The sequence below is a fragment of the Alnus glutinosa genome, chromosome 11 (assembly GCF_958979055.1).
Source record: "Alnus glutinosa chromosome 11, dhAlnGlut1.1, whole genome shotgun sequence".
In the NCBI taxonomy this organism is placed as follows: Eukaryota; Viridiplantae; Streptophyta; class Magnoliopsida; order Fagales; family Betulaceae; genus Alnus; species Alnus glutinosa.
The window spans coordinates 10,921,002-10,940,746 of record NC_084896.1 but is presented as its reverse complement, the minus strand read 5'-3'; the positions used below and the strand labels follow the sequence as shown (position 1 = coordinate 10,940,746).

Genomic DNA, 19,745 nt, shown 5'->3' with positions numbered 1-19,745 from the left:
GATGCAGGTTTTGCAGTCATAATTGCATGATCTATTCCTTCAAACTGTTGTATGTGGAAATGTAGAGTATTTGGGCTTGCTTGATAGAATACAGAACAGAACAGCATAGTGCTGTTACTGTTTACGCATTTTTTTTTTTCATTTTTTTTTATATTTTTCACTACCAATCAACATCAAAACATTCTCACTTTTTTCACTTTTTATATCACATTAATAATTTTTTATTACTAGTCAAATAAAAAAATTCACTATAATACAAAATTTTTTCATTTTTTTTATACTTCTTTTTATTTTATATCACATCATCACTTTTTACTAATTTCAAAACTAACAACCCGTTATTCTGTTCTGTACATGTCTTTGCCAATCAAGCAATTTATTCCGATAGCAACAAGCAAGCTATTTGCCCGTTATATGTTTTTTTTTTTTTTTTTTTTTTCCCTAATATTTGCCCGTTATATGTACTTGCATTTATTTAAATATTTATTTGAAAATAAGATGCTTCCACGTGACCTTGTGCGAAGTTTTTTTGACTTCACGATACAACGTTAACATCAACTTTACAAAAGAACTTTTTTTTTTTAATTTTCTTTTTCCCTCAATTATTAAATTATAAATTTGAGGACGTAAATGCCCATGCTTTATATGATTCTCCTCCCACCGAACCTTTTTCATGTACAGATACAGAGACACAAAGCCAGATCTGCAGAATTCACAACAAAAATGGAAGCTCTCCTCTACCAATTCACCCTCCTTTCAAACCAAGCGTTGCAAGACAAAAGCTTCGATCCATCCACCATCGAAGACCTGATGAAGCTCTTCGAGATCGACGCGTACAAGTCATGGGCGGCCATGGAGCTCGAACAGCAAAAGGAAGTCGAAGAAGCCGACGCCGCCATGCAACAAGCCGAGCGCTACCTTGACTCGGCCATGGAAAGCGCCATGGATGAGTTCAGACGCTTTGAGGAGGAGATGGAAACGTTGTCCAAGACCGAGCCCAACAGCTTGGAGGAAACTGCCGAGCGCGCTAGGAAGATGGGCAACTCCATGGAAAAGACGGCGGCTATTGCTTCCAAGAGATATATGGAGACGGCAATGAATTCTGCCACTGCGTCCATGAAAGCGGCTTGGAAGGGAATTGCATCGAAGAAGGTTCATCCTTCTTAATTAGGGAAAACGATGGAGATGATCTCGAGGTCATGATGGGATATCTCTAGTTTATTTGCTTGTTTTGTAATTTGTATTTCTTGTAAGGTGTATTTGGTAATATGGGGAAAACTTTGTCCTATGAATGAATTCTTAAAAATTGGAGGCTTTAAACTTGAAAAATACCAAATATAAAAGATTTACCTGTGATTTTATTTGTCATGTTAAAAGGTATGCATTTGGAAGTGTGGGATAAAGAGTGTGTAACATTTCTTACCATAAAACTATGGTCTTTTCCAAACATCATTACTTACATAATGGAAGGAAAAAAAAAAAAAAAAAAAAAAAAAAAGGGGGGGGGGGGGGGGGCAAGTGCTATGTAGTCTACAAGCTACTAGTAGTCTAATAGAACACATAAATGCTAATAATTACTAATTACTAAACTACTATGCTAGTAATTATAAGCTAAATAGCTAAAAACATTCCACAAGAGAAATTATAGTAACTAACAAAAAAAAAAAAAAAAAAACCAGAAAAGTGACATAGCAACAACTAGATAAATTGCAACCTCTTTTTTGATCTTTTGATTTAGTGGCATGGTATAACACCTCGGTAAATAATTAGAGATAAGAGTACCCGGACTTAATTGTCTAGGATGTTTGGAGTTGGTACTAGTTGGGAGAAGTGTCTCACTTTTTTGCTTTTTGTGGATTTGGAGTTCATCGAACATTCAATGTAACCCTAGCCATGGACGTTTAAATTAAGGGCAGAACATTTGATGGGTAGTTACATCAATTAAGTTTTGAAAGTCTCACGCCTTTTATTCATGCACGATGCATTATAAAGTCGCCATAAAGCCAATTTCACTCAATTTTCATCACTTAAGCCTCTATAGAGAGAGAGAGAGAGAGAGAGAGAGAGAGAATGAGAGACTTAAGGTTTCTCTCAAGTCTCAAGATAAGATTTCAAGGGTGGTGAGTCTTTGGAAGTTTATTTGGAGGAGTCGTTCGACCCCAGTGAATAAACTCACACAGATAAATGTTATTTCAAATTACTTCATTGTATGATTACTTTATATTAAGAGTGTACATGCGCGGGCATATATTAACCGCCCACATCCGCTATCCGCACATGCAGATGCGGATAACGGTTTTTAGGGTATGCGACTACTGTTATTAACCGCATCAAATGCTCTTTATATATATATATATAATAAATTCACCACAACGAAGTTGTTTTGATGTTTAATACCAAAATGACGTCGTTTTGGATTAAAAGTAGAGGTTATGTTTACATTGGTTTTGTTTGTTGTGTTGCTTTCTCATATAATACTTCGGTAAAAAGACAAAAGTAATGTAAAATCAATATATTTTCAAAAGATTAGGGCTTAAAAAAATTAAAACAAGCCAAAAACACTAAAAATAACTTAAATTATTTTTAAAATAAGCCATAAAACTAAAATAGACCTAAAAATCCTATTATCTAATACACACATAGTGGATAATAACTGCGCGATTGCTATTAATAAAAACATAATGTTGATGCAGATATCTAAAAGTAATATTTGCATTTTGCGGATGCGGATGCATATGCAAATATTTGCAATATCCGCAGCCGCATCCACATGTGCACCCCTACTTTATATGATAAACGTGCATATTTAAAACTAACATGAAATCTCCATTTTTGTGAAGAATGAAATGGATAATGAATGTTGTAATATGGGAGTTTGTAAATACATGCATATAAGAGACAATTTTAAATTGCATTGTATGGCATGGTGCTTTATGTATGGATAAAGACCATGAGCTAGTTTATACGGGTTAATCCCGATGGTCAAGAGATTTATATTTGTTGTTCGGCCTTGGATCCCATAGTTTTATAGTTGACCGATGCAACCATGTTTGATTGGTGGTCACAATAACGACATCATTAGTGGTGTGGATTACTCGGGGTTTAAATCTAGTCAGGCCACTAACAATGATGGTATGCAGGAACATCGAGGCATTGGTGTTGTACTACAAGTCTCTTGAGACAATGCCAACTTTACTAAGAAGGGATTAAGAGCTTGGACAAACCATATGTAGTACACTATTATATAGTCACTTGATTATTATGTATCTTAGAGCACTAGTAGCAAATGCCCTATAAGTGGTTCTATTCCCTAAAATAGGAAAATTTTGAAAAAAGTTACAAAAAAAAAGCCACAGCAGTTGCCCTATTTTAGGGCTCCATGCTTGGGTAGCTACAATGCTACCCAATAGATTATTTTAATAATGAAAAAAAAATATCTCTCTCTCCTCTCTCCTCTCTCCTCTCTCCTTCAGTCCTTCACGCGTCCTTTTCACTTCTCCTCCTTTCTTTCCATTCTCCTTCCTTTCCCAACCAGAACCAGTAGCTGAACCAGCCCCCATTCTCCTTCCTTGCCCACCGTGAACTCTCCTCCTTCTCCACCTCCGGCGTTCTCCGGGGCTCTGGCAAACTCTCCCTCATCGATCTCCACACCACCAGTTGAAGCACCTGGACCGGCTGTGAACGGTGTCGTTTCGAACCAATTCGATGTCGCCAGATTTCTGGCTATTGCAATACTCGCTGGAGGAGGGCCCGAATTGAATCTCTTGGCGGCCAGAAGAAGAGCATTCAGCAAAGCGTCCTTAGCTCCGAATTGCAAATAATGGCCTTCATTTTGGATCTGCAATGCCAAGAATAACTTGAAAAAATGAAGAAACTTTGACTAAATTACAAACAATTCTTTGCGATTATGGGAACAACACGATTGTTCAATAGGCAAAAACTATTGTAGCACCTTTCGTTTGAGAATCTGGGCGGAGAAGAACTCGACCTTGAAAGAGAGGGAAGGGGAGGGAGAGGGGGAGGTGAGGATGGAGGTGGGCACCTCCCAAGCAGTGTTAGTCTGCTGAAACTGCACCAAACATTGATAATGGTAAAAGATATATATATATATATATATATATATATATATATATATATATATATATATATATATATATAGGGAAAGATAAAGAGAAGCTGTTGTGAAGTATTTTTGTATAGGAAAAAAAAAGTGGTTTGATTCCCTAAATTTTTCTTAAATTAAGGAAAATGGTAGGAAATCTGTTGCTACTGCTCTTATATCTATATTGCATTTGAATAAGTTATAATTGATGGAACAACAATGCATATTATTTCCTATAGATTAAATGGTCTTTTTATACAAACTGAGTTCACAAACATAGTAGCTTGTAATCCATGTGTATCCTACTCACTAAGTCATTGACTTACATTTTATATTTTTCACCCGTAAAATATTCGTGTTTTATAGCTATTGATTCTTTTTAAGGATGGATTGGGATCCAGGCAGGAGGCCAGCTTTGGACAAGCTCTCTAGACTAATCTTTGAGGAGCTAGATCCGCACTTGAGCGTGGAATTGTAACATGATTTCAATAATCATCTTCATGACTCGCTTTTGGGATTTCTTTGGGGTTATTATAAGATTTATCGTGACCCTTTGGTGATGCAAGACTCTCCGTTATGTTTAAGTTATTTTTGGAGGTTTAGCTTTAGTTTGTAAATGAAGAAAAAAAGAACAGAAGTGATAGGAATAGGTAAATTAATCATTTAATCAATACTATAACACTCCCCCTCATGTGTGGGCTCAAACTTTCTTTTAATAGGTAAGGCCCAACATGTGAAATATTTAATTGAAATGGGAGGTGAATGAAGGAGACATGATTCGAACTCATGACCTTTGCTTTGATACCATGAAGAAAAAAAGAACAAAATATAATTATGAAAGAAACTTGTATTTCTGATCTAATTTTCTTGTACAATGAAGTGGCCTATTTATAGTTGAATGAGGCCAAAGAATAAGGAAAATACCGTAATTACAAAGTACGGAAAATATCGTAATTGCAAAATTATACAATAATCATTTTTACAATAATATCAAATTGTACCGTAATTGATGGGAGAATATTTTCGTAATATGCTGAGAATATTACGAAAATATGCTACCACAAGTATGGCAAGTATCGTATTCTAATAGTAATAGTTTATGTTTTGCTTAGCTATCAATTTGAGACTGGAACTTTTAATGCTTTTCTTTTATGTTTTGATACTTTCTTAGTTGCTCTAGTATTGTTATTATTGTGAATGTTATCACAAGCATCTCGCTCTTTGTTGGGAGAAACCATGCCTCCACTAGTTTTGTTGCCAGCCACGGTGCTCCAGTAGCCGTTAATCTGTGAAATTGGCATAGGTGTTGGGCTTGAATCTTCTTTCTATTAAAGATCTTGAGCCCAAATCTAAAAAGGCCCCCAACAATAGTCTTGTAAATAGGTTTTCTTTTGAAATTTGAACCGCCATGAACCTCTTGAGTTCTACTGGAAGGAGATCCAATACCAATAAAAGCCTATTCAACACTATTGAATGCTCTTGCATCATTGCGTCTTCGTTTTGTTTCTTAATTTGTTACCATTCATCAAAAAAGAAAAGGATATTGAGAGAAATTGATCGGATCATTAAATATTTTTCTTCGATGATATAAAATTATTTCTTCAAAACCAAGAATACAATCTTACATTATTCTTCATACATGCAGAGTACTCTACCACATTCTTAGAGTACTAGCAACAACTTTTTTTATAACCTCTTCACTTTTTTAAATATAGGAAAAAACTCAAAAAAAAAAAAAAAAAATTCACCTGCAAAAGCTTCCATATTGCTTCCTTAAACATTGAGAATGCTATAGTGCTACCCAATGTAATAAGTAGCACTTTAACTTCCCTATACATTATTTTAACATAAAATATCTCTTTGTTGTCTCAGCATTTTGCCTTTCATTAGGGATTGTGTTGAGATTTTGTAAAAAAATGTGAGGGTAAGTAGGTACAAAAATAATATTTTAATGGTATAGTGAAAGACGAGGGGAAAGATATTGTGAAGTGTATTTGGATAGGGAAGCAAAAAGTAATTTTGTTCCCTAAATTTAGGGAAAATCGAAAAGAAACTGCTACTAGTGCTCTTAAAAAGAATAAAAAATTGAAAAATTATGAAACTGTAAATGATAGCTAAATATAGTAACCATTGATGAACATATATCAAAGGGTGCCTAAGAGCACTAGTTATTGTTCAAATTTTACTAGCTCGAAAGTGTACGAATCGTTTGCAATAAAAGGTTTTGCAAGTGCGAGATCGATCCCACAGAGAAACGGTCAAAAATCAGTTTTTTGTTTAACTAATCTCATTTTAACCTAGTTCTAAATGTTGAAGTTCAAATATGCAAAATAACAACTAAGTTAAAGATGATGAAAAACAAAATATAAAAAGAACTAATGCTTAAGAATCTCCCAAACCGAATCCAACAACACACACTCTTGTTTTCTATTTAAACACTCAAAAAACATTTAAGCTTAACTTGTCATTCAAGTTCTTAACCACATATGTGAGAACCATTTAATGAATCCAAATCAAAGATAAATCACAAAGAGTACCCATTTAAAATCAAATCATCCATTGTATCCATTCAAAGAAAAAATCACAATAGATATCCTCTTTCAAACCGATAAATCGATGTATCCATCGGTTGAAACACATTAAATGTTCTACTTCTTCAACAAAACACATTCATTCCAAAAGATAAAGCATTAAAGTGAATGGAACTTGAATAACATATTAATAGAACATCAAATGTTCAAATAGTATAACAAGAGTGTGAGTGTTATCAATGGTGAGATTTCATCCTCAACCTTAGTTAAGAGTTCTAGCCTCCCATGACTAAAAACACCACAAAAACTTGAAGAAAAAGCATAAACTTAAAGGAAACTTAGAAGGAAAGAGTTACAAAATGAAAATGGTTGTTCAACTAAGTTACAACAGAAGAGAAAATGCCCTAATCTACTGTCCTAATTCGTTGGTTTACAATGAGGGGATAACTATGGCTTTATAGAGGAGCATTAAGGTTTAATGGCACTATGTAAAAAGACTCCTCTACCCCTCTCTAGGGTTCTTTTCTTGCAAGAGACAACCAAAAACACAAATGCAGCATGACCTGCTACAAAAATCAGAGAAACAGGTGCTTTTGGCATGAGAAATGGTTTGATTGGAGTTCTGGTACGATTCTGCATTTTTACCAATTCTACAGGGTGCACTCGAGCGCACTCGGCTTGAATGTCTTTGTGGCGCATCCTGGTGCGCAGATGGCTGCTGTGCTCGATGCGCTCGAACTCAATAGGGTTGAGCTCAAGCCCATTCGCTTGAAGGGTTGTTGTGGGCATGTGTGCCTGAGCCCAACAAGGCTATACTCGAGCTCATTGCCTTAAAATCCGAATTTTCAACCTTTTTGCCTCAAAACCTCCATTTTTCATTTAATGATCTGCAAAATACTAAAACACAAAAACTAACAAAATACATCATAAAATAACAAAGCTAAAGACCTAACAAGTGCAAATTAAGGGGTCCAAATATACAATATTTGGCACTCATCAACTACCCCAAAACTTACATTTTGTTAGTCCCTTAGCAAAAAAAAATCAAAGAATGAAACATAAATCCTCTTTCGTGGGAGAGACGATTGCATTTAGTATATTCAACAAGCCTTTTAAACCCCTAGGACTCCCTAGTGGACGAGTGAAGTCTTGTGAGGGTTTGCCAGAAATGATACCCACAAACATTGAAGTACTATATTGTCAATCAAGCAAGAATCCCCACACAAACACATGGTTCATACATCATGAGCATGTTTAACAAAATGAACATCACATCATGAGGACATCAAAAATCAATCAACTCATAGTTGGAATATTGAGACAGCACATGTTCAAGTAAGTGTAAGGTGTGATTAACATAGATTCATGAGGCTTTAACTTTTCTCAAAGCATGTGTACCCAAAGACTCATAGGAATTCTATTAGATAAAAATAACCAAGGCTTAAATCAAAATGTGCAATATATATATATAGATTATGTAGGCTATGTAATGAGTGTTGGGCCAGTAACTCCCAAACTAGATGGTTTTAGGGCATTAGATGTAGAAACATCCTTATGGGCTTAATTACTCAAGTCAAAAAGGCTACGAAGTCAAACTAGTCATACAATGAACCAAATTGAATTTCTCATCTTTTTACGCAAACGCTCAATGCTTGGTGAGGCAAGAGGCCCAGTTACTCAAGGAGAACTCAAATTGATGATATTATTCTATATTATATCTTTCTTTCTATTTGTATTTTTTTATTTATTAAGCCAAGGTTTCGTTAACAAGTCATCCTACTAATCTCAAGACACATATACTCAAATCAAATTTCATGCCTCACAGACCCTATGCTAATGTGTTTGTGATAAACAATTCAAACATGTGAAGTCTCTCTAATCCAACAGATGAGTCAAAAGATTTCAGATTTGTTAGTTTTTAGACTGGGATTGTATTTTTAACCGGTCAAGTGATTTTTGTCCCAGAATGGCCAAATGGGGAGTTTGTTAGTTTATGATTGGCTGCATTTTGTTGACAAAATCACTATTATGTAATGTTGCTGCTTTAACAGGGATGCCGTCTATTTCAGAGTCTTTAGATATTCAGATTTTATTTCTCTAATATGGAAAGAGCCTTATTATGACAAGTTTAGTGTCACAAGCATGAAGAAGGCTATTTCAAAAGTTCCAGGAAGATTCTGTGCAGATTCAAACTCAGAAAAGTCGGATCCTTTGTTTCCGTCCGGACGACCCAGTAAAGCGTCCCGGCACTCATCAGTCAGCAACATCATTCCGGACGACGTGACAATACCTTCCGGACTCCCATTAATGTCTAGAAGCTTCGAACAATTCAAGGTTGCATCCGTCTGGACATCATGGCAACACGTCTGGACGCTCTTTAGAGTTCCAGAAGAATGTAGCGTTCAAGTGCATCCATCCGGACGGCGTGGCAATGTCGTCCGAACGCCAGTCAGTATTCGACAAGTAAAAGGATTTCCTTCGTAGACATAAATATGGGAAGACAACTGCAACCGTCCAAACATCAGGACTACATCGTCCAGATGCTATCCTTAATAAGGCAAGACGTGGAGAAGAATTGCAACCGTCCAGACGTCAGGGAAACACTATCCGGACGCCAGTCCTTATTATGGAAATTGCGTGCAGCTGAAGTGTAGCCGTCCAGATGCTAGGGTAACACTGTTCAGACGCAACCTTATTCAGGAAAGATTTTCAGCTCTTTTTGGAAAGCCGGTTGCATAGTTCACCGTCCGAACGGCCTTAGCTTGTGTCCGGACGTTGCTTAGAGAAATTAGAGACAGACTCGATTTCGGTTTTCTTAGCCTATAAATAGAGGCCTCTAGGCATGTAATTTGCATGAATTCAGTATTGAATTCTTTTGTACTTAAAGAATGTGTTTAGGTAGACATTGTAAAGATCTGCTAGTTCTGTAAGGGTTGCTGGTGTGTAGTTACTTTGCTTGTGTGAAGTCTATCTTAGGGAGGAGCCCTAAGGTAAAGGAATCCATAGAAGACCCCTTCAAGTAGGAGACTTGGTTGGGAGGCATTCATGTTGGGTTACGTGTCAGAGTACAAGATACGATCACTGCATCGGGTATGTGATTGTTACTGTCTTTGTACAGCCTTTGTGTTCTGATAGTGGATTTCCTAGGTTTGGCTGCCCCATAGTGGTTTTTATCTTCATTGAGTTTCCACTTCGTTAAAGAAAATCTGTCTTATTTAAATTCTGCACTTTTGATATTTTGTTACATGTGGCACACACCCACGGTTAAAGTAGCAGTCTCTTTATTTTTTTAGATTTTTAATGACATGCAATGTTCAACATGTTAAACAAACCAATGATATACAAACCATAGTAAGATGTAATCATGCTTAATCAATAACATAACAATTTTTTTTTTAATACACAAAAGCAATAAAAATAACCACATAAATAACAAAAATAACATACAAAAATGTCTACCCCACCCCCAAACTTAAATGACACATTGTCCCTAATGTGACCAAAAATAAAATACCGAAGAGGGAGATGCAAGTCGGGCACAACGTAAGAGAATAGTCCCCCAAACTTGAACGGTAGACACTTCCCTGAAAATCACAACTAAAACAGAAGAAACAATATCAAATGATAAGGAAAAACAATGAGGGTTGCCTCCCACAAGCGCTAAGTTTTCAGTCTTCAGCCTGACTTTCCACAACTGACGACAATCACTCTGAGTAACTCAGATCCTCCAAAAGGGTCGTCTCAACCTCCGGGCTCTGCAACTCCAAGAATGGTTTCAGTCTTTGTCCATTTACCTTGAAGGTAGTACCATTCTTTGGATCCTCAATCTCAATGGGCCCATAAGGAAAAACTGATCGAACAATAAAATGGCATGTCCATCGAGATCGGAGCTTCCCTGGAAAAAGATGCAGATGCAAATTGTTAAGGACTTTTTGACCAGAATCAAAAGATCTTCTCAAAATGCTCTGGTTATGAGCCTTCTTCATCGTGCCTTGTACACACAGTCATAGGCATCATTCCTCAGCTCTTCCAATTCATTTAGTTGGAGCTTCCTCTGTGAGCCAGCCTCGTGAGATTGAAGTTCAGCTGCTTGATTGCCCAGTATGCTCTATGCTCCAACTCCAATTAAGAGAAAAACCACTCCTTGGCAGCCAAACCCAGGATATCCACTATTCAGAAGACAAGACTAGTTATAAAGCAGTAGCACTTACATAACCTTATGTAATGGTCGTACCTTGAACTCTGACGTGTAACCCAACACAAATGCCTCCCAACCAAGTTACATACTTGAAGGGGTCTTCAATGGAATCCTTTACCTTAGGGCCAACCCCTAAGATAGACTTCAAATCAGTGCAGCAACAGCACACAACATCAATGGCTTGAGAGAGATCAACCCAACACAACAACTCTAAAATATGACTCTCTAAGCACTACAGAATTCAATACCGAATTCTTACAATTCTCAAGCCTAAGGACATCTATTTATAGGCTACAGGTTCAAATGAGCGCCTGGCTTGAAATACCTAGGCACCGTCCGGACGGTAGACATAAGGCGTCCGGACGGACAACTATGCGATCGGCTTTCCAAAATTTTGAAAAATTTCTTTCCTGAATTGAGCCACATTCGAACGGTGTTGCATTGTTGTCTGAACGGTCGCAGTTTAGCTGCATGCAATTTCAATATCAAGGCTTGGCAAGTCTGAACCATGACATCTGTCGTCCGGACGGGAATCCACATCGTCTGGTCGATTGCAATTGTCTTCCCATATCTGTGTTTTGGAAAGAAATCCCATAGCTGATCGAACACTGAGTGGCGTCCGGACATGCTGCTGAAACGTCCGAACGGATTCAAGCTGGAGCAGTTCGAAGCTTCTCGACATAGAGGAAGGTCCAGACGGAAAGTTCTCGTTGTTCGGACGGATGATGCTTTGGACAATTGGGCGTCCGGACGGCTACAAGGGATCCGATTTCTCTGACTTGTAAACTATGCAGAATCTTCTAGAAGAACTCTGAATAGCTGAATCCCTATTTAAATGCATCATTACGTAGAAGTGATTTTGTCCGACAGAATGTAGCTAATCACAAACTAACAAACTCCCTCTTTGGCCATTTTGGGACAAAAATCACTTGACTGGTTAAAAATACAATCTCGGTCCAAAAAATTACTCCCTTTTTTTCTCACAAAAGGACAAAGGGTAAAATAGAGTAAGGAGAAAAACCACACATAAATTACTCCCCCTAAATGTCTCAGAAGGATAAGGGTAAACAGAGTAATAATATCCAGGATTTTAAAAAGTTTAACGAAAAAATCCAAAGTAGAATAACATAATGTCTCAAAATACAACCAAGAAAAAAATCAAGATGCATCAGCCATCGGCGCATCGTCCTCATCATCACTGCTGGACAGATGATGATGCCTGAGACACTCCTGGATGTCTAGCTGGCTCTGCTCCACACGGAGGTTGATCGAGTGGACCTCCTGCTGCAGGGATGAAAGTGTAAACTACATAAAGCTCATGCCACCCTGAAGTGTAGCCAAGGCCTCCAATATTTGAGCATAGTCGGTATCTTACGGTGGAGGTGGAGCAGTCTGAGAAGAGGACGCCATATCACGTACTGCTACATGGATAGGAGGGGGCTGTGGAACATCATCCAGATCATCACGCCTCAGCTGAGCGTTAGACTTGATCAGCGTCTGCTTTCTGATGGGATCCTGAATCTTCATTTTCGGCTCTTCAGTGACACCGATGCCTAACTGTAAAATGATCTAAGTAAGAAGATAGCCAAACGGGAGACCGGTATTGCTCTCATCACAAGCCTCCAGAATAACTCCCAAAATATGCTTGCACAGGCAGAAAGGCAAGCGAAGACAGATGGCATAGATGAACTAAGCCCTCTTCAATATCAGATCACTGCGCCTAACAACTAGCCAGAGGTTATGCTGGACAATCTTGGCAAGCATGCGGTGTAGGGAAGATAGGGCACCGATCCTGATGGTAGTGGCACGCTCCTCTCCTTGAGGGACAGCATGGAAAAATTCTCTGAGATCATCCAGAGAGGGAGGTAATACCACCTAATTGTATGGGCTACTAGAGATCTGGAGCATAGGCACCCTGATGAACTGACTGATGATCTGAGGATCAACAGTGATAATATGCCCATCCACAGTGAACTGAAGAACCATCATGCGGTCATCATCCTGAACAACCTCGAGATTGGCATAAAACAATCTGACCAGCCTGGTGAGTACAACACAGGCGTAGTTGTGAAGATATCCCCAGCGGTAGGTCTGGATGATATCGTGGATGCTGTCTAGAGGGGGCCACCATAATGTTTTGCATGAACCACATTTTGTTCGGCAATGACAGATCTGTTCATAATTTTGGCTCCTAGGGCTGCCAACTCTCCGTCTGTCCTCTGTCGGACTCTGCGTTGTGGACTGTCAGCAGACATATTTTTGGAATGGAGAGAAATAAGCACAAGAAGACAAAATAGGCCAAGATTTCGTACTAACCCACGATAAAAGCGCACAAAAAGACACAATTTCAAAAGAAAAACGAGTGGGGTATGCTTGAGATGCAGTGGCTAGGGTTCTTAAAACCTATGGGGTCCCCGTCTGGACAACTCACTAACCCGTCCAGACGCGTGTTGCCATATAAGCATGCGACAACTCGTGCGCGACCGGACGTGTAACCTTTCCGTTCGGCCGTCTTAGCCGTACCCGTCCAGACGCACGGAGAGACCGTCCGGACACTTCACACTGAAAAAACAGAAACTGAAGGAAAATTTGCAGAAAATATTTTTCGTAATGTCAGCTTCAGAACACGCATGTATAATCAACTGATAAAGCAATCAAGTAGCATCTCAAAACTATACAGAGATATAAAAGAGAGTTCAGAGTTTAATCAGCACAAAATTGTCCTGTAGACAAAAAATTTAAATAGATTACTCAACTCATGCAATGCGTGTGTGTGTGTGTGAAAACTTTCTCAAAGGGTATGAATTTCACTGATATGACAAAAAGCAACCAGATTTTCTAGAGAAGAGAGAAAATCAATGAAAGATCAGTCAAAAGTCAAACCTTATAAAGTACTAGGGCATAGCCACCCTCATCTAATACACTCCTCTGAGATGCAGCACCTAATTGTTTTACTTGTACCATGAAGGACAAGGTAAAATTTTACTTGCACTATGAAGAACAATGCATAAAGCTAATTCAGAACAGAAGCAGTGAATATAAGCATATAAGCATATAGCACAGAAAATAGAAGAATTACTGCTTGTTTCTTGTTGGTGTTGCAACCTAGAGAGAATGCTAGAATTTTTAGGCTCTAGGTTCAACTAGCATGTTGGTCAATTTGGCCATCATATCAAAAACTTCTCTCTTATTTAAAATATCTAGAAGCAAAAAGTCAGAGAGGAAAAGATGTACCTTAGGGGAGTCTTGGATAGTGCACATTTTCATCGCATGAGGAAAGTAACTATCCAACTTTTATATACACAAGAAGAACCTGGCAATTATATAGTCATAAACTCTCAATCATATCTAAGTAAAGTTAATTAATGCACAATGAATTGAGATATCAGGCAAAGATACAAGCAATATCTGACATGTCAAGAAAAGAAAAAATAAAATTCCTTGCATTTTCTCCCCAATTTTTTTTTATTTTATTTTTTAAAAAAATAAAAGCAAAAACATGCTATTTGGAAATAACATCATAAAATAAGCATGCAAGGCAAAATCAAACCTGTGAAGGATCAAAGTTTCTAATACAGAAAAACAGTCGCCCGACGTACTTTTTCTGTCTTCTCCAGATAGTACCTGCAATATTCTCTCAAGAGAAATAGGGGGCAAATAACAGTGGTTCCAAGATTGCACAGCAAGCACAAGATATAGCAAGTAAAATATCAAGTAATCAAACCTGATTCCTTAGGATTAGGAACCAAATCCTAGGCATGGATATACCTTCACCGACTAGGTGAGTCTATTCCCCCTCATGGGGTGAATGTCTTCCTTCTTCTTGACCCAAGCCTGCCTTCCTATGGGTGGTTGTTGGCAAGATTTCATCTGCTAATCCATCCATCGCATCATGTTCTGCATCCAAATAGGTGGCTCCCTATAGTATTGATCATCCTCCACCTTCTGCGGCTTTTTGAAGTGCCTAGATTTGTTGGTCTTGGATTTGCCACTATGATTGGTAGGAACAAATCTCTATTGAGGCTGCTGATGCTGAGGAGCGTGGCCCTGTGGGGCATAATGCCTTAGGTCTTGATGCCATGGGACTTGATATTGAGGGGCCTGAGGTTTTGGAGCTTAATTCCATGGAGCCTGATAAGGAGCTTGATGCCATGGAGTCTGATACTGGGCCAGAAGTCTTTGTGCCGTAATTTGCTTGTCTGGGCACTTCTTTCTTGACCTTTGCTTTCTGAGCTTTGAGAAGGGAGCATTGGGGTCTGACATGCCCACTTAATCCACAGTGATGGCATATGGGAGATTTTCTAATGGTAAGGGGCTTTTGAGTACTCGAAACATCTCCATTAGTTTTGTCCTCCCTTTATCCTCAACAGTGGGTGGAGGCTTTGGGACTGCAGGCTTAACAAAGACAGTCCTGAAAGTATAGGGAATATCAGAAGGAGGAGCTAAATACCCGAGACCGGTCTTGTTAGTTGGGCTCTTCTGGATTGATAGCATGTGAGTCAACTTTTCATCGGTGACTCTCTCTAATTGAAGTTGTGTCTCTAGTAGCTTCTCCTCTAGCTCCTGTATCTTGCGCAGCAACAAACTCTTCTCAGTCTGTAAACTATTCAAATCATGAATGTGCTGCTTGCGTCCTTCCCTCAGCTTTTCGAACTCTACATAGAGGGTTTTATAAGCCTCCTTGAGTTCTTCCCCATCATCACTGTGCTCTGAGTAAGAATCTTCCTCTTCTACATGCGGAGCTACAAAGGCTAGAAATTTTTCTTGCTCAGGAGCATCTTCTTCTTCGAACTCATCAATGAGAGTCACGTTATACGCCTTCCCCTTTCCTTGCTTGAGGTTCCCACAGTCAGCCCGTATATGTCCAAACCCTAAGCATTCAAAACATCTTGGGCCTCTAGGATCTTTCTTCTCAGCTTCCTCAAGTTCAGCTTCTCTGGGGACCTTTTTCATTTTTTTTGGAAAACTTCTTCTTGAATCGCTGATTTCTCATTAATCTTCCAAAAAAAATTGGCCAGCATAGCCACAGCTTTTTCTTCATCCTCAGAGTTGTTTCCAGATGAGACTTCCACCTTTTTCTTGGAAGCTTTCAGGGCAATGGTCTTTAGCTTCTTGACTGGGGGCACGGACAGCTCATAAGTTTGAAGAGATCCCACTGACTTTTCAATCTTCATTTCTTCCAGATCTTTGCTTTCTTCGATTGTAGTTACCTTGATTCTGAAATGCTCAAGCAAAGATCTCAGTATCTTACAGATGAGTTTTACATCCGAAACGGTTTTCCCAAGACTCACCATTGAGTTTCTTAGGTCGCTCATTTTGGAGTAAAACTCTCTGAATGTCTCATCTTCCAAAATCTTAATTTCTTCAAATCTAGAAATCAACATTTGAAGTTTGGCAGATTTAACAAGTTTAGTGCCTTCATATGTTGTTTCTAAGATTTGCCACGCTTTTTTAGCGGATTCACTGTTTGAGATTCTAGCGAATTCAGACGGTGAGAGCGCTTGGCATAGAGCATGGAGGGCTTTATCATTAGAAAGTCGTACATTTTTTTCAAGGACTAGTTTGAGAGTCGTATCCGCTGGCTTAGTCCAACCAGTTTCAACAATACTCCAACAATCAAAATATTTTAAAAAGAACCGCATACGAGCTTTCCAAGAGCCATAGTTTGTACCATCAAAGGCAAGAACAGTATTAAGACTTTGAGACATTATAACAAATAGAAGTCAAAGAGGAAAGATAACACTCAAGAATTGAACCTAAGCAGAGTGTACCAAGCTCTGATACCAATTGAAAAATAAATGACTTCTAATTTAACTGTGTGTGTGTACACAATGTGTTAACAAAATAATATAAATGCGGAATTAAAAAGACACGAGAATTTGATAACGAAGTGGAAACTCAATTAAGAGAAAAACCACTATGGGGCATCCAAACACAGGATATCCACTATTCAGAAGACAAGACTAGTTACAAAGTAGTAGCACTCACATAACCTTATGCAGTGGTCGTACCTTGAACTCTGACGTGTAACCTAACACGAATGCCTCCCAACCAAGTGACCTACTTGAAGGGGTCTTCAATGGAATCCTTTACCTTAGGGCTAACCCCTAAGATAGACTAAAAATCAGCGCAACAACAGCAGACAACGGCAACGGCTTGAGAGAGATCAACTTAGCACAACAACTCTAAAATATGACTCTCTAAGCACTACGGAATTCAATACCGAATTTTTATAATTCTCAAGCCTAGGGACCTCTATTTATAGGCTACAAGTTCAAATGAGCTTCTGGCTTGAAATACCTAGGCCTTGTCTAGATGGTAGACATAAGGCATCCAGACGAACAACTGTGCGATCGACTTTCCAAAATTTCAGAGAAATTCTTTCCTGAATTGAGCCGGGTTTGGACGGTGTTGCCCTATCGTCTGGGCGGTCGCACTTTAGCTGCACGCAATTTATCAAGGCTTGGGACGTCCGAACCATGACACCTATCATCCAGACGATGAATTTGATGCGCGCAATTTCCATTTATGAAGCTCTCACATCCAGACCATGAAGACCGTTGTCCGGACGTTTGATTTTTGAATACGCGACTTGCCTTACGGATGAGCGCGTCCGGACGGGAATCCACATCGTCCGGCCAATTGCAGCTGTCTTCCCATATCTGTGTTTTGGAAAGAAAACCCATAGTTGATCGAACACTGAGTGGCGTCCAAACGTGCTGCTGAAACGTCCGAACGGATGCAAGCTGGAGCAGTTCGAAGCTTCTCGACACAGAGGAAGGTCCGGATGGAAAGTTCTCGTTGTCCGGACGGATGATGCTTTGGATAGTTGGGCGTTTGGCTGGTATATCACGTCGTCTGGACGGCTGCAATGGATCAGATTTCTCTAACTTTAGACTATGAAGAATCTTCTAGAAGAACTTTGAATAGCTGAATCCCTGTTTAAATGTATCATTACATAGAAGTGATTTTGTCCAACAGAATGTAGCCAATCACAAACTAACAGGGGTTTTGAATGATGTCTAGTAATCCCACAATGCATCATTCAAACGAAGAGACCAATCTTTTCTTGACGGGTTCACTATCTTCTCCAAAATCCTTTTGATCTCTCGGTTCGAAATCTCCACTTGACCACTCGTCTGAGGGTGATATGGAGTGGCAATCTTGTCTGTGATGAAATACTTCTTCATCAGCTGCTCGAAAAGCCGGTTGCATAAATGCTTACCACCATCACTAATAATTGCTCGGGGAGTACCAAAACGAGCAAATATAATGTCCTTTAAAAACTGAACCACCACTCTATGGTCGTTGGTCTTGCAAGCAACAACCTCCACCCATTTGGACACATAGTCCACAGAAACAAGAATGTACAGATAGCCGAAGGAGTTTGGGAATGGTCCCATGAAATCAATGCCCCATACATCAAAGATCTCAACAATAAGAATGGGGTTCAAAGGAATCATATTTTGTCGTGAAATACTCCCTAGCTTCTGACTGCGCTCACACGAGACACAATAATTGTGAGCGTCTTGGAAAATGGTCTGCCAATAAAATCCGCACTGCAAAATCTTTACAGCGGTCTTATTTGCATTGAAATGGCCTTCACAAGCATGATCATGACAAAATAGATGATATTGGGTTGGTCAAGCTCAGGGATACATCTCCTAATGATTTGATCAAGACAATACTTGAACAAATAAGGATCATCCCAGAAAAAATACTTCACCATGGCCATGAACTTGGACTTATCTTGCCGCCCCCAATGCAAAGGCATTTGACCGGTGACAAGATAGTTTACTATATCAGCAAACCATGGTGAAGGAGTGTAAGCAATGTACATCAACTGCTCATCAGGGAAGGTCTCAGAGATGGGGGTGGCCTCCTCAATGAAATCCACGGTAATCCTCGAAAGATGATCGGCCACCACATTTTTGGAACCCTTATTGTCCCCGAATCTCAATGTCGAACTCTTGTAGCAATAATTTCCATTGGATTAGGGGAGATTTAGCATCCTTTTTAGAGAAAAGATACTTCAATGCCGCGTGATCCGAGTAGATAATGATTTTCGATCTTAGCAACTAAGATCGAAACTTATCCAACGCAAAAACGACTACCAACAACTCCTTCTCAGTGGTCGAAGAGTTGAGTTGAGAATCGTTCAGAGTCCTACTCGTATAGTAGATGACATGGGGAAGTTTATCAATGCGCTGCCCCAAAACAGCATAGTCTAAATGTGTCACACATGATCTCGAAAGGTGCCCCCCATCTGGGTGGCTGAATGATGGGTGTGGACGTCAGAATCTTCTTCAAGGCCCCAAATGCCTTCTTGTAATCCTCATCAAATATGATTGGGGCCTCCTTCACCACACAAGGGCCTGGCGATCTTGCTGAAATTCTGGATGAATCACCGATAGAATCCTGCATGGCCCAGAAAATAGAGAACCTCATTCACTGTACGTGGGGGTGGAAGGTTGGATATCAGATCCACCTTCTTGTAAACCTCTATCCTCCGATGAGAAATGACGTGCCCAAGCACAATCCCTTGCTTCACCATAACATGGTACTTCTCCCAGTTAAGCACCAGGTTCTTCTCTTTACACCTCACCAAAACCAAAGTGAGGTGGTGCAAACACTCCTCAAATGATGAACTGAAGACGGAGAAATCATCCATGAATATCTCTAGGAAATGCTCCACCATGTCTGAAAAGATGTTGATCATGCACCACTGAAAAGTAGCGGGTGCATTGCATAACCCAAAGGGCATGCAACGGTAGGCGAACGTCCCAAAAGGACAAGTAAAGGTCGTCTTCTCCTAATCTCGGGGTTCAGAAGGACCTGGTTATATCCAAAAAGCAATAGTACTCATGTTCTGCCAAGCGCTCCACCATTTGATCAATGAAAGGAAATAGAAAAT

At 39.2% G+C, this 19,745-nt stretch overlaps 1 protein-coding gene across 1 annotated transcript; it reads left to right on the top strand.

The window, feature by feature from the left end:
- The first annotated feature begins 644 nt into the window (after nt 1–644).
- On the top strand, nt 645–1,320 carry LOC133881983 (uncharacterized). The gene has a single exon (XM_062321063.1). It carries the CDS (start codon nt 646–648, stop codon nt 1,165–1,167), a length of 522 nt encoding a protein of 173 aa, XP_062177047.1. The 5' UTR covers nt 645; the 3' UTR covers nt 1,168–1,320.
- The last annotated feature ends 18,425 nt before the right edge of the window (nt 1,321–19,745 follow it).

Excerpts from the sequence above, each read along its gene's own strand:
- LOC133881983 (XM_062321063.1), top strand. The coding sequence starts at position 646 with ATGATTCTCCTCCCACCGAACCTTTTTCATGTACAGATACAGAGACAC.